Source organism: Anomaloglossus baeobatrachus, chromosome 2, assembly GCF_048569485.1.
Source record: "Anomaloglossus baeobatrachus isolate aAnoBae1 chromosome 2, aAnoBae1.hap1, whole genome shotgun sequence".
Lineage (NCBI taxonomy): Eukaryota > Metazoa > Chordata > Amphibia > Anura > Aromobatidae > Anomaloglossus > Anomaloglossus baeobatrachus.
Window position 1 is genome coordinate 666,663,969 of NC_134354.1, and position 13,661 is coordinate 666,677,629.

The following is a 13,661-nucleotide window of genomic DNA, read 5'->3' on the forward strand; positions in this document are numbered from 1 at the left end:
GGCAGCGTACAGGTGCGCGTTTTGCACAAACTATTATATAACGCACAAGTCTAGTGTATAATACACGTCAGTCAGCAGTGTCTGATAGTGTCAGACTTCTCAGTAATTGTCGCTCCTAAAAACCAGTTAGGTTCTTATTGCGTCCGTGCTTGCATTTAAAAACAGCACGTGTGTGGCAGTCGGTGGCAGCGTACAGGTGCGCGTTTTGCACAAACTATTATATAACGCACAAGTCTAGTGTATAATACACGTCAGTCAGCAGTGTCTGATAGTGTCAGACTTCTCAGTAATTGTCGCTCCTAAAAACCAGTTAGGTTCTTATTGCGTCCGTGCTTGCATTTAAAAACAGCACGTGTGTGTCTGTCGGTGGCAGCGTACAGGTGCGCGTTTTGCACAAACTATTATATAACGCACAAGTCTAGTGTATAATACACGTCAGTCAGCAGTGTCTGATAGTGTCAGACTTCTCAGTAATTGTCGCTCCTAAAAACCAGTTAGGTTCTTATTGCGTCCGTGCTTGCATTTAAAAACAGCACGTGTGTGTCTGTCGGTGGCAGCGTACAGGTGCGCGTTTTGCACAAACTATTATATAACGCACAAGTCTAGTGTATAATACACGTCAGTCAGCAGTGTCTGATAGTGTCAGACTTCTCAGTAATTGTCGCTCCTAAAAACCAGTTAGGTTCTTATTGCGTCCGTGCTTGCATTTAAAAACAGCACGTGTGTGGCAGTCGGTGGCAGCGTACAGGTGCGCGTTTTGCACAAACTATTATATAACGCACAAGTCTAGTGTATAATACACGTCAGTCAGCAGTGTCTGATAGTGTCAGACTTCTCAGTAATTGTCGCTCCTAAAAACCAGTTAGGTTCTTATTGCGTCTGTGCTTGCATTTAAAAACAGCACGTGTGTGGCAGTCGGTGGCAGCGTCAGGCTCCATATTGTCCCTGGATAGAGACGTGCATGATGGCCTGTAAACATGAAGTGCCCATTGTAAGGAAGTGGGTCTATTGTAGTATAGCCCTTAGGCAGGGCAGCCAAAAATTTGGAGGCTCCACATTGTCCCTGGATAGAGATGTGCATGAGGGCCTCAAAACATTGTTCCCATTGCAAAGGAGCGGGTCTCCTGTCGTTGTAATGCCCATTCAGAAAGAATGGGCGAAAAAATTTACCACTGGGGGTATACCTGAAACAACGGCTTAACTATTGTAACGGTCACCATGATGGCGCATGAGGAGAAGGAGGAGCAGTCCAGCGATTAGCCAAAGTCCAGAAGTGTGTTACCATGGGTGAGTGGAGGTACATGGCAAATTCCCGTTACAAACTTTAAATTCCGCTGTCATTTGCTGTTGGTGTGTGTGGTGAAGTCTGGCCAAATCCAACCCTTGTTCATCTTGATCAGAGTCAGCCTGTCAGCATTTACAGTTGACAGGCGGGTGCGTTTATCTGTAATGATTCCACCTGCGGCACTAAAAACACGCTCTGACAAAACGCTAGCGGCAGGGCAGGCCAGGACTTCCAAGGCGTAGAGAGCCAATTCATGCCACGTGTCCAGCTTGGATACACATTAATTGTAAGGCACAGAGGAATGTCGGAGTACAGTTGTTTGATCTGCAAGGTACTCCTTGAGCATCTGGCCAAACTTAGGATTTCTTGTGGCACTACCCCTCACCTCAGGGGCTGTGGTATGTGAGGGGCTGAGAAAACTGTCCCACATCTTAAAGACTGTTCCCCTACCTCTGGCGGATTGGACTTGTGCCCCTCTCGGCTGTACGCCTTGGTTGTCCACTGATTCCTGACCTATGCCGCTAGCGTTTTGTGAGGGGAATGCTTTGCCTACTTCCGTGACTATGGCCTTCTGGAACTGCTGCATTTTGCCTGACCTCTCCGCCTCGGGAATAAGAGACATAAAGTTCTCCTTTTAGCGTGGGTCTAACAGTGTTACCAACCAGTAATGATTGTCGGCCAAGATGTTCTTAACGCGAGGGTCACGAGACAGGCAGCTTACCATAAAGTCAGCCATGTGTGCCAGACTCTTAACAGCCATCACTTCAGTATCCTGACCAACACGATGACTGAACATGCTGTCCTCCTCCTCCTCCTCCTCATCATCTACCCTGTCCTCTGGCCAGCCACGCTGAACCGAGGATATGACTGCATGTCATATCCTCAATTTGGCCAGAGAGTTGCTCCATGTCTTCATCCTCCTCCTCGTCATAGTCCTCCACTGCACGTTGTGATGAGACGAGGCTGGGCTGTGTGTTATCATCACCCACACCCACTACTGTTTCTTGCTCAAACTCATCGCGCTCCGCCTGCAATGCATCATGGTTGTTTTTTGAGCAGAGACCATTTTAGAAGGCAGAGAAGCGGTATGGTGACGCTAATAATGTCGTCATCGCCGCTCACCATCTTGGTGGAGTCCTCAAAGTTTTGGCGGATGGTGCATAGGTCGGACATCCATCTCCACTCCTCAGGTGTTATGTGTGGAGTTTGACCCATTTCCCGACGGCTTAGGTGATGCAGGTACTCAACAACTGCCCTCTTCTGCTCACATATCCTGACCAACTTGTGCAGAGTTGAATTCCAACGCGTGGGGACATCACACACCAGTCTGTGTGCCGGAAGATGCAAACGGCGTCTTAAGCCGGCAAGGCCGGCTGAAGCAGTAGGTGACTTTCGAAAATGTGCAGACAGGTGGCGAACTTTTACCAGCAGATCAGACAGCTCTGAGTATGACTTTAGAAACCGCTGAACCACGAGGTTGAGCACATGGGCCACGCATGGAACATGTGTCAGCTGGCCTCGCCTCAAAGCCGCCACCAGGTTCCGGCCATTGTCACACACGACCTTTCCTGGCTTTAGGTTCAGAGTTGTGAGCCAGTGATCTGCCTGCTGTTTCAGAGCTGTCCACACCTCTTCTGCATTGTGGGGTTTGTCACCTATGCAGATTAGCTTCAGCACTGCCTGTTGCCGCTTCGCCGAGGCAGTGCTGCAGTGCTTCTGTGTCGCCCTGGACAAGCCAGGGGCCACAGAGCACAACACTTAAACACCCCACACTCCCTGCAGGCATATCATAGTCAAAACACAAAATCCTTGTTGCCTTCCCCAGGGGCTGTTGTCCACACCAGGGTGTGGAGCCAGGCGGTTGGTCTCCACCCACCGAGGAGGAGGGAAAACACAGGCAGTGAGAGTTAAGCTAAGGAAGTGGAAGGAGGAAAGTAGTAGAGAGGAGAAAAGTGACAGCAAAGAGCCTGAAGTTGGTCCGGGTGTGTGGCCCGGACAGGACAGCAAGGTTGGCAGGATGTGGTGACCGTCTGCAGTGGAGGCCGATTGGAGTCTGCCGTAAGGACCGTGGACGGGTGGTGACCCGGCCGTACCGGACCGGTATACAAAGAGAAGCCAGCACCATTGGCAGAGGACTTTCGGATCCCGGCAAGGCTTGGTGTCGCCGTGAATTTGCCAAATCCGTTAGTGAAGGGGACCTCAGGGTTTCCAAACAGCCAAGTCCAGATAGAAGGCAACCGTACAACCGTGAAGGGGAGACACCGCCACCGCCAAGGGCAACCGTCTCCCAGGGCCAGCGCCTGTGGGCAAAAGGGGCTCCTCCGGCCCATATCCAGGTCGCTGAGCGGGTTACCGTTGGGAAACCATCACTACCAACACTTAACTTAGGTGCAGGGAGAGACAGTCATCACTAACCTGCAGGGAGGAACAACCGCAGCCGTCCGAGTGACCCGTCCATCCAGCCACTTGTTTTACCGTGAACTGTGTCATCATCATTGGGCTGAGTGAGTACCTCCGTGCCGTGCGGCACAGCGCTGCCCCTGCGACCCTGCACCTCATCAGGCCCCGCAACCCGCCTGTCATCCATCTCTACCCCATCACCAGGCCCCGGGACAACCAACCCCCCTACCCACGGAGGGGAGAAATAACAACAAAGCTGCTCCCTGTCACAGGCTCCCGGGATCCCCGTCCAGAGCAGCGGTGGTGTCCACACAATCACCACAACCGTGGGTGGCGTCACGGACAATATCCCCAAAACCCAAACCACCCCTTTTCACTCACGGGCGAGTAGCGCCGCTCGAGTCCCCGGGATCCGGCCATCGCTCGAGCCAACGAGCAGCAGCAGCCGTAGAGCAGCGTCAGCCGGACCCGAGCAGTGGGAGAGCGCACCGTCCCCTCCTCCGCCCGCGACACTTCCAGCTTGGGACTGGTGTGGAGGGTAAAGTGGATCAGGATGCGCAGGAGGAGGAGGAGGCTGAGGAGCATGACATTCCGGAGCTGTAGAGTGTGTGTGAAACCCTGACTGAGGTAGGGCCTGCAAAACTTGGTGTGTGAAGGACGTGTTCCGTCCCTCGCTCAGACTGGGTCCCAGCTTGCACAATATTAACCCAGTGTGACGTCAACGAGATGTAGCGGCCTTGCCCACATGCACTTGTCCACGTGTCTGTGGTTAGGTGGACTTTGGCTGAAACAGCGTTGTTCAGGGCACGTGTGATGTTTTGTGACACGTGGTTATGCAATGCGGGGACGGCACACCGGGAGAAATAGTGGCGGCTGTGGACCGAGTAACGTGGGACAGCTGCCACCATCAGGTCGCGGAATGCTTCTGTCTCAACCAGCCTAAAAGGCAACATTTCCAGCGCAAGCAGTCGCGAAATGTTAGCATTTAGAACTGTGGCATGTGGGGTGTTGGCAGTGTATTTGCGCCTGCGTTCAAAGGTTTGCTGAATGGATAACTGAACGCTGCGCTGGGACAAGGACGTGCTTGATGATGGTGTTCTTTCTGCGTAGGCAACTGCAGGTGCAGGAGTGGAGGAGGCTTGTTCGCAGGCAGCATGGACAGGGGATTGGCTCGCATGCACAACCAGCGAAGACGTAGCAGTGACATCAGCAAGCACTGCTCCTCGACTCTGTTGTACTTCCCACAAAGTCGGGTGCTTGGCTGACATGTGCCTGATCATGCTGGTGGTGGTCAGGCTGCTAGTTTTGGTACCCTTGCTGATGCTGGCATGGCAGGTGTTGCAAATGGCCTTTTTAGAATCATCTGGAGCCAACTTAAAAAACTGCCAGTGTCAGAGTTCTGGGTTTTCCAGTTTTCTTTTGAAAGAGCTTGCCCTTTGTTAACATGGAGTTTTCTGTTCTGTTGCCCTACTTCCTGTCCATCTGTTTAGAAGCCGCCCCTAAAGCTTAGTCCAGTGCCTGAGTATACTGCTTCCTGTGTGCTCCTGCCCTGCTGCTTTTGGTTCCTGATTGTTATTCGGATCCTCTTGGAAAACAACCGACACCGACTCTGGACTTCATCTGGTATCATCTAGCTGTGCCCGGACTCCGTTTGCCGTCTTTGGTCGGCACTTCTGCCCGGTTCCTTCCGTTTAATACCACTCTGGACTCACATCATGTACGGACATTTTTGGACTTACCTATTGCCCTTTTGTGTCCCGGCTGCTGCGCATTTAGGGCTTCTGGGGTGATTGCCAGACAGTCCCTGTATAGGGGTTCGCTCTTGGTGGTCTCCCTGGGGGAGTCCAGTCCGCGGTCCCGGGAATTCCCTTTCGCTCCGTCCCTGGAAGGTATTTCCTGTATTTATGTTCTACTGTGTTTTTGTTCCGTTTATGTACATATTTGCTGGTTGCATATTATAAACGTCTTGCACCAAGAACTCGTCTCTGGTTGTCATTGCCCTAACGCAATCGAAATCCTCAATACATACAATAGTATTACAGCCAGACTCGGGAAGACCTAACATTTGTACAGGCACCTTGTGTCGTGTTGTTCCGGGGAACAGTTGCCTGACGTCTGCCTGGGGCCACCACCCTGCTTCTTACTGCCTGTTGGGATGCTACGCCTCCCTCCCCCTGTGCACTGCTGTCCTCGCTCTGCATATCCTCCTGCCAGGTTGGGTCAGTTACTGGATCATCCACCACGTCGTCTTCCTCTTCCGCACCCTGCTCCTCCTCCTGACTTCCTGACAATTGTGTCTCATCATCGTCCACCCCTTGTTGAGACACGTTGCCAACTTCGTGAGAACGTGGCTGCTCAAATATTTGGGCATCTGTACATACAATCTCGTCATGGCCCACTTCAACAGGAGCTGGCGAGAGGCCAGAATTTGTGAATGGAAACGTGAACGAACAGCTCTTCCGAGTGTCCAAGTGTGGGATCAGTAATGTCCGTGGACGTGTACTCGGCCTGGTGGTAGGAAGGAGGATCAGGTTCTGAAATGTGCGGTGCAGTATCACGGCTACTGACACTTGACCGTGTGGAAGACAGAGTGTTTGTGGTGGTGCCAATCTGACTGGAAGCATTATCCGCTATCCAACTAACAACCTGTTGACACTGGTCTTGGTTCAAGAGCGGTGTACTGCTGCGGTCCCCAAGAATTTGGGACAGGATGTGCGAGCGACTAGATGTGGCCCTTTGTTGTGGCGAAATTAGAGCTTGCACACAACCTCGGTCTCTGCCTGCACCACCATCACGTCCACTTCCTTGTTCGTTGACAACGCCCTTGCGCATTTTGCAATGCTGTGCTGATGTGTATTCACTAGACTTGTGCGTTATATCCAAGTTTTTGCAAAACTCACACAAATGCAGCGGAAAGCTGCCACCAACAGGCACACACGTGCGGTTTTTAAATGCAAGCACGGAGGCACTAAGAACCTAACAGGTCTCTATCCAGGGACAACGTGGAGCCTCCCAATTTTTGGCTGCCCTGCCTAAGGGCTATACTACAATAGACCCACTTACTTCCAATGGGCACTTCAGGTTTACAGGCCCTCATGCACGTCTCTATCCAGGGACAACGTGGAGCCTCCCAATTTTTGGCTGCCCTGCCTAAGGGCTATACTACAATAGACCCACTTCCTTACAATGGGCACTTCAGGTTTACAGGCCATCATGCACGTCTCTATCCAGGGACAATGTGGAGCCTCCCAATTTTTGGCTGCCCTGCCTAAGGGCTATACTATAATACACCCACTTCCTGACAATGGGCACTTCAGGTTTACAGGCCCTCATGCACGTCTCTATCCAGGGACAACGTGGAGCCTCCCAATTTTTGGCTGCCCTGCCTAAGGGCTATACTATAATACACCCACTTACTTCCAATGGGCACTTCAGGTTTACAGGCCCTCATGCACGTCTCTATCCAGGGACAACGTGGAGCCTCCCAATTTTTGGCTGCCCTGCCTAAGGGCTATACTACAATAGACCCACTTCCTTACAATGGGCACTTCAGGTTTACAGGCCCTCATGCACGTCTGTATGCAGGGGCATTGGTGAACCTCACAATTTTGGACTGCCCTGGCAAAGGAAAATACTACAAAGACTCACTTCCTCAAAATGGGCACATTAGACTCAAGAGGCCTTCATGTACGTCTCTTCTCAGGGACATCGGAGTGCCACACAATGTTTTCACGTAAAATCTTTCATGTATTAATCTCAAAAAGTAACATACATCAGCTCTATCTCACTATTGGGTATGTGCCCTTAACATTTCCGCCATGAAAAATCATTTTGGGGTCATTTTGGAAGGTTTTCTGGTGAGTCCGTAAAAATGGCGTAAAACGCGGACAAAATTGTTCACAGCTGTGACTTTTCAGTGATAAATGCTTCAAGGGGTCTTCCCCATGCTGTTGCCATGTCATTTGAGCACTCTTCTGAGACTTTTGTGACATTTTTAGGGTTTCTCCATGCTGCCGGGGGGTCATTTCACAAAAATACTCGGGTCTCCCATAGGATAACATTGGGCTCGTTGCTCGGGCCGAGTACACGAGTATCTTGGGAGGCTCGGCCCGAGCTTCGAGCACCCGAGCTTTTTAGTACTCGCTCATCACTAGCTTTGATACTACATAATGAGGGGCCGAGGTGGACATCATACTGCATGAGGGGTTGTGATTGACATCATAGTGTATATTAGGGGCTATTGTGGATATTATACTGTATATTCAGGGCTGTGGTGAATATCATACTGTGAGAGGGGCATTATACTGTATCTAAAGGGCTGTGGTGCCATTATACTGTATCCATGACTGAGGGGTCATAATACTATATGGCATGCTGTGGGGACCATCAAACTATATAATGGGGGGTTGAGGTGGACATCGTACTGCATGGAGGGCTGTGACGGAGATCCTAGTGTATATTGGGGCTGTTGTGGATACTAATATATATGTAAGTAGGATGATATAGTGGGCAGCATGAGGACATAGTGTGAAAAAGGGGCACAGTATGACTATGGAAAGAGGCAGCGTGAAATATTTTTATGCAGAGGGCATTTTAATAACACTTTTTTTTTTTTAAAGAGAACTGTGTCGGTTTGTGCTGCAGAAGACCAGAGATGATGGGAGTCTGCAGTGAAGAGCTGTCTAATCAATAAGAGAAAATGTAAAGTACTTGGATGTAATTGTTTACTTGTTGATACTGACTATGTCTCTGTGTCGCCAGGGGGATACCCAGAAGCGGGCCAAGGGGTCGCTTCTGGAAAGGGGATCACGGTGTCGTGACCCGGTCTGTGATCCCTGGTTCCACAATTAAAAGGTGGGGTTATGTACGTAACGCCACCCGTGGAATGTGAAAAGAAATTACCCCCGCTTTAAAAGGGGTTATCTACAGGAGAATATTTAATGAAGTTTATGCCGTGATGCCACTTGCGGGTTGCAGTTAGGGAGATAGAACCGCCGCTGTACAGTCTCTCTGCTGGGGCTGATGTTGACGGCAGCCTGGATGTTGGGACCTCCGTAATTAGGGCCGGGGCCCCAGGGTGTAGGTGATAGAGTTAGGTGCGGAAAGAAGGTAGGCCACACAAGGGATTGCAGTGTAACTGGTTCTCTCTTCTCACAGCAGTTGGATGGCTGGTACCCGGAGAAAGGCTGGTCCTGACCACTGGTCCCCTTAGTCCCAGTGCCGGTTTGGTGACCTGGTGGCTTATTTCCCCTGCACCTTTCTCAAGTTGGTGGGTCCCCTTGGCTTGGAGCGTCTGGGGGTCTCCTCCTGGTGGTCTCTCAGTCTCTGGTACGTACAGCAGGCAGTGTTAACCCTGTAGGGTTAGTGTTCCGTTCCCTGGTTCTCCCGTTACTGCTGGTGCCCTCGGATTTCTAAGGTCAGTGAGGTCCTGGATGGTCCCCTCACTGTGAAGATTTTATCATGTCTGCCTGGAGCGTTTGCCTGACCTAGGGCTCTGTACGTCGTCGGTGCTATGGTTCCGGGAGTACTCCACCGTACTCCACTGGCAACCACACGCCTGGGCCCTCAGGTCACAGTTACACTCTCTTGTCAATGCGGTTATGTCTGTCTTCTCTCACTTTCACTTACTAACTGTCTGACTGTCTGTCCCCTCCCACCTCGTTGTCGTCTAGTGGACTGGATCAGCTCCACACCTGGGTGGCCATCCATTGAGTTCAACCCTAGTCTGTCACCAGTCCTTGGGGATGGGGAAAAATAGGGATTATAATGTGTTTTGCTGTTACCAGCACTGGTCTTCCAGGTCCCTGGGGGTAGGTCCTGCATCTTTGACAGGATGCAGTACCTTGTAGTGCCCTGATGGCTTCAGTGGCGCTACAGTAGCCAAAATAATAAAAAGAAAACTATAGAAACCTGGTATTGCTGCACTTGTACCGACATGAGGAATAAAGCCCTATCACTTATACTGCAAGGGGAACAGCATAAAAATAAAGCCAATTGTTCAACTGCTGTTGATTTGTTCATTCTGCCTCCCAAAGATCGCATTACCTCATATTTATCTTGTACTCTATGCTAAGCACTGATGGGCAGGGAACACATGTAAATCTCTGAGACTCGTGATTCAGACAAAATTCCAAATGGAGAATTCACTTAAATAAAACACAGTGCGTCACTTTGAACTCCCGTCTGGCCTGTTGGCAGCAGTGTTCATCTTTTTATCCGTCTTTTTAGGCAAGCGCAAAAGTGTGGTCATCTACAGTTTTGGGTGGTAAAGGGGTTAAAACAGCCCCAGTCGCCATTGTGAAAATTGAAAGATTTCTATATTTTTAATAAAAAAATCCATTGCCAATTTTTTAAAAAGTACATTTAAGATAAAGAACTTATTTAAATAATAGCTAATTTCCTGTTGACATGTTTCCTTTACACATGGAATAAAACAGAATAAGGCTGAGTTCACATGTCCTGTAATCATGAATGAATAAGACCTTATGACAATGTAACATGTCGCAACGCATTGGAGGATGTCTGCTACTACTTGTTTTGTAGCTGCCTGTATCTGCCAAACATATGCCAAGGATTTTTAAAGTAAGAAATAAAGTTTTTTCAATTTTACTGCCTGTGACCAGCTGGATATTTTGCTTTTTACTGTAATCATCCATTAGAACGGATCCTGCAGAGATTTGTTGGGGTATTGATTTCTGCCGGATCTGTTTATTTAACATGGGAGTCTATGGAGGACGAATCTGTTAAAGGGAACCGGTCAGGTGCAATATGCTATTCCCTGCCTAACCGTCCCTGTATACACTAGCATAGATAAAGAGATCTTTAGAAAAAGTATTTCTAAAGATCTTTTACTGTATGCTAATGAGCGAGGGACCTAGTCACCTGGGTGTTAGTTCCCAGACCAGTCGGCTCCATTAGCATGTTAGTATACCCCTGTGGGTGTACTATCATGCTAATGAATGGGCAGAATCACAGGATGATCTCACTCATGTCTCCAACGGGGGATTTTGGCTCAGTGCGCATGACCCCGGAGTTTCGGTCATGCGCACTATGACGTCGGGTGTACGCGTCATGGCTTCATACTGAAGTAGTGAGCATGACCCAAACTCTGGGGTCATGCGCACTGAGCCAAAATCCCCCGTCGGACGCGATGGTAGCAGAGAGGTGAGTGAGATCATCCTGTGACGCTGCGGATTCATTAGCATGATATATCAGGGTGCCACAGGGTACTGCAATCCTTACCAAGGGTGCAGGGCCTATTTCCCCCTATTTCCTGGTTCCTAAGAAATCGGTGTCACTACCATCAGCACAAACCCCAGTCACAATTCACATCATGACCTGTCAGACACACTAGTGGGTTGGTTAAGCGGAATAAGACCACCCACCTAGGGTTCAGGCACACTGGTGGGAGGGAGGAAGCAAGAGAGTAGTGAGAGCCATGAAGGAGTGAGGAGCTGGAGTAGTAGCTCCCGAGGAGCTAGACCGAGATTGGGTCACAAACGGTGGTCTGGGACAAGAGGAGTCGGGGACCGGTGGCAATGACATTGGCAGGGTGTGACGGACATAGTCTAGGAGGACTGTCGGCATCAGAAACCCAAAAGAACTGACCGGTACCGAGCATGACGTGGTACAGGACCCTAGGTCAGAAGCAGGTTTAACCATCCTGATAATTAACCTGGGAGGGAGAGTCTCTTTATGAACTTCCCTTGGAGCTCAGAGGTTGAAGGCGACAGTACACCGCGGGGAATAGGGCTTTCCAGTAACGCGGCCCACTAAAATCCCAAGTGCCAGCCATCAAGAGCACAGCTAGACTACAAATATAGTAAGCGGGGCCCCAACAGCTTCATGCCAAGGGGCCACAACAGAGAACTAACTTGTCCGCAGAGGCGGATCCAGAATACCAAGTGACACCGGTGGGAGCGGACACCTGGACGGGCTCCCCCATAGTTACTGTGATGCACAGAGTCTTTGGTTTATCTTCAGTGTGAGTGTCTGCTTTATAATCCTCATCCTGCACCATGACTACCCATAGTGAATACTCTGTTCCCCTGCACCCTGCGTGTCCAAATATCTCACCAAAAACGCCAGAGGCCAGGACCTTCCCTACCTGTGGAGGTACTGACACCTTGCTGCTCCCCACCATATGCCTGGGTACTCCTTCCAGCAGCGGCGGTTCTCCCATTACCGCAACCCGCAGGTGGCGTCACGAACTTCGGAGTGAGTGCCAAGCCCGGGTTCAGACCCCTCAAGCCACGAACACCCCGGATCCGAGCACCCCGGTCTGTGCCTGGGCGGCACAAATGGACCCTGTAAGAAAACAATAATGACAAATGCAAATACAATGGATGGCTAAAGAGCAATCGCTTAACAGATTCGTCCTCCATAGACTCCAATGTTTAAAAACAGATGCGGCGGACATCAGTTAGTTAACAAATGGCAAAAAAAAGTGTTTCCAGAACTTTTTGCCAAGGGATCTCTCATGGATCAGTGCTAATGGATGACTACAGGAAATGTGAACTCAGACTTAGGGCGGCGTCACACGCTACGATATATCGGGCGATATGTCATCGGGGTCACGTCGTTAGTTACACACATCGTTTGACATATCGTAGCGTGTGACAGTTATGAGCGACTGTTAACGAGCAAAAATACTCACCTTATCGTTGCTCATTGACACGTCGCTCATTTTCATAAAATCATTCCTCCTTCTGCGCGCTGGTTGGTCATTGTTCCCGAGGCAGCACACGTCGCTCCGTGTGACACCTTGGGAACGACAAACACAGCTTACCTGCGGCCGCCGGCAATGCGGAAGAAAGGAGGTAGCCGGGATGTTACGTCCTGCTCATCTCCGCCCCTCCGCTTCTATTGGCTGTGTGATGTCGCTGTGACGCCGAACGTCCCTCCCCCTTCAGGAAGAGGATGTTCACCACCCACAGCGAGGTCGTTAGGGAGGTAAGTACGTGTGACGGGGGTTAACGACTATGTGCGCCACGGGCAACAAATTGCCCGTGACGCACAAACGACGGGGGCTGGTGCGATCGCATGATAAATCGTACCGTGTAACGCCGCCCTAAGAAAATAAGCTCCCTGAAGTGGTTGTGACTTAATTTGTTTCCCTTTATGTTTGTGCAGGGAATTTACAGCTGTTTCTTAAATTAGATCTCCAATGTTTGCCACAGAATATTGGACCTAAAAACATGTTGTTAAAATGGGCTCTCTCTGTCATATCCATAGAATCACATATGCAGGGCCATTGCTGAATGTGTCTGTGTCAAATATATTCTTCAAATGTTTGGACGTTTTTCTAAGACATTTTTTCATTTCTTATTTTAATTCCCGATAACTTTCCATCTTTTTCCTTACAGGGTCCTCAGTGCTGTTCAGACCTGGCCATATCTTATCACTATGTTGATGCAGAGCTTATGTACACTTTGGAGTATTTCACCTACCATCTAAGGCCATATGGATATCAGTTCCGTTTCCAGCCACCATTATCGGAACAATTCAGAATACAAGATTCCAGTGCAAATGCCACTGAAACAACAAATATTTCTTCAGCACCACCACGGACCACAGTTCCAGGAAATTGAAGACAACATGTGTAAAAATTAGGACATGCAAAATATGGAGCACTTACACAGAGCAACCAAACTGATTTTTGCTCAGAGAGGTTGTTGCTTTTCCACATCCGATGCCTTCTTCTGTTGTTTATGCAGCAACCGTTTGCAAAGCTGTGAGGACTCTAATGGAACTTATATTTATATTATACATCACTGTGATTATGTTTTTGCCCCCACCCAGATGTTCCTACATGGTTTATGATCTCTAAATTAAATGCAATATTGACAAATACCGCATTTTTCATTTTACCTGATTATAAGACGTATCTCAAATTTAGAGGAGGAAAATAGGAAAAAATAATTTTTCATTTATTTAATAATTTAATTTTAATGTTAAAATGAGGGTCCGTTTTGTA

General features: G+C 49.4%; 1 protein-coding gene across 1 annotated transcript in view; it reads left to right on the forward strand.

The window, feature by feature from the left end:
- The window catches only part of LOC142289951 (glycoprotein-N-acetylgalactosamine 3-beta-galactosyltransferase 1-A-like), a 52,225-nt gene extending 38,950 nt beyond the window's left edge, over window positions 1-13,275 (forward strand). The window contains exon 3 of the mRNA XM_075333895.1: window positions 13,051-13,275. Within this exon, the coding sequence (XP_075190010.1) occupies window positions 13,051-13,275 (225 nt within the window). The remainder of the gene's footprint in view (window positions 1-13,050) is intronic.
- Window positions 13,276-13,661: the final 386 nt, after the last annotated feature.